Source organism: Sinocyclocheilus grahami, unplaced genomic scaffold (assembly GCF_001515645.1).
Source record: "Sinocyclocheilus grahami isolate Dianchi unplaced genomic scaffold, SAMN03320097.WGS_v1.1 scaffold46935.1, whole genome shotgun sequence".
Taxonomy (NCBI): domain Eukaryota; kingdom Metazoa; phylum Chordata; class Actinopteri; order Cypriniformes; family Cyprinidae; genus Sinocyclocheilus; species Sinocyclocheilus grahami.
The window spans coordinates 1-1,042 of NW_015525229.1; the positions used below are offsets into that span (position 1 = coordinate 1).

Below are 1,042 nucleotides of genomic sequence, written 5' to 3' on the forward strand. Positions count from 1 at the left end.
AAACTTTTTTAGACACTGTATGCAAGTGTCAAATTACATCTTTGGCGCTTAATGAGTAAAAAATTATCCCGATCTCTTATGGTTTACACTACAATAATGTAGATCTAATTATGGCTGCTTTATTTCACATTTCAGGGTTAAGGCCTTACAAGCCCTATGAGATATCTATTTATCCCAAATATGTTGACAGGATTGGACGTCCTCTAACCTTAATGGTATACAGCAGTCAGACAGGTGCGTAGTGCTTGGAAATCAGTAATGAATATCTCAGAGCTTCATGTAAATTGGGGAAGTGATGTGCAATAAAGCAAAGCTGGACAATGATACAATACTTCCATCTAGTGGGCTCAGACTTACATTTTCATATATTATTACAGCACCCTCTGTGGCCCCAGAGTTGAATGTTACAGAAATAAATCATTCATATATCAAACTTCACTGGGATGAAATTCCACTTGAGCAGAGAAATGGGATCATTCAAGGATATACCATTTCCTTTTGGCATGAGAGGGACAGAATCAAAGGTATTCAAGGATTTAAAGTTGATAACAGATTTTTGGATGGAAGATTGGAAGTTTTTATTATTATTATTAACCATAATGTTTCTATTCTGTTTCAAGTTATAACGACTGAGAAGACCAGCGTTGTGGTGAGAGATCTTCAACCACTTACCAAATATTATGCCCTTGTGACTGTTCATACGATGGGTGGAAGTTTAAATGGATCAGTTGTGACCCTAGCAACTGGAAAAATTGGTGAATATTTGTTTTATGACCATACTGATCACATGATCATACTGTTTAAATATATAAATATATATACACTCATACATAACGAAATGTACTTTATCAGTTACTATGAAAGTATGAAAATTCAGATGCAGGGATTATGATTTGTAAGTTGTCATTGAAACCTTATTTGGCAATTACATATTAATCTCACATACACATTCATATGAAAAGCAGTGATGACATTTTATAAAATAAAATAACTGTTTTATATATATATATATATACACACTGTAAAAAATGACCGTGAATTT

At 33.2% G+C, this 1,042-nt stretch overlaps 1 protein-coding gene across 1 annotated transcript; it reads left to right on the top strand.

Annotated features, from left to right (window-relative positions):
* Nucleotides 1–63: 63 nt before the first annotated feature.
* LOC107580837 (interleukin-31 receptor subunit alpha-like) lies at nucleotides 64–755 on the top strand (the record flags this gene model as incomplete). The annotated part of the gene is made up of 3 exons (XM_016266469.1): nucleotides 64–234; nucleotides 378–524; nucleotides 621–755. Coding segments are annotated over exons 1-3 (406 nt in total), but the record flags the coding sequence as incomplete, so codon positions are not given.
* Nucleotides 756–1,042: the final 287 nt, after the last annotated feature.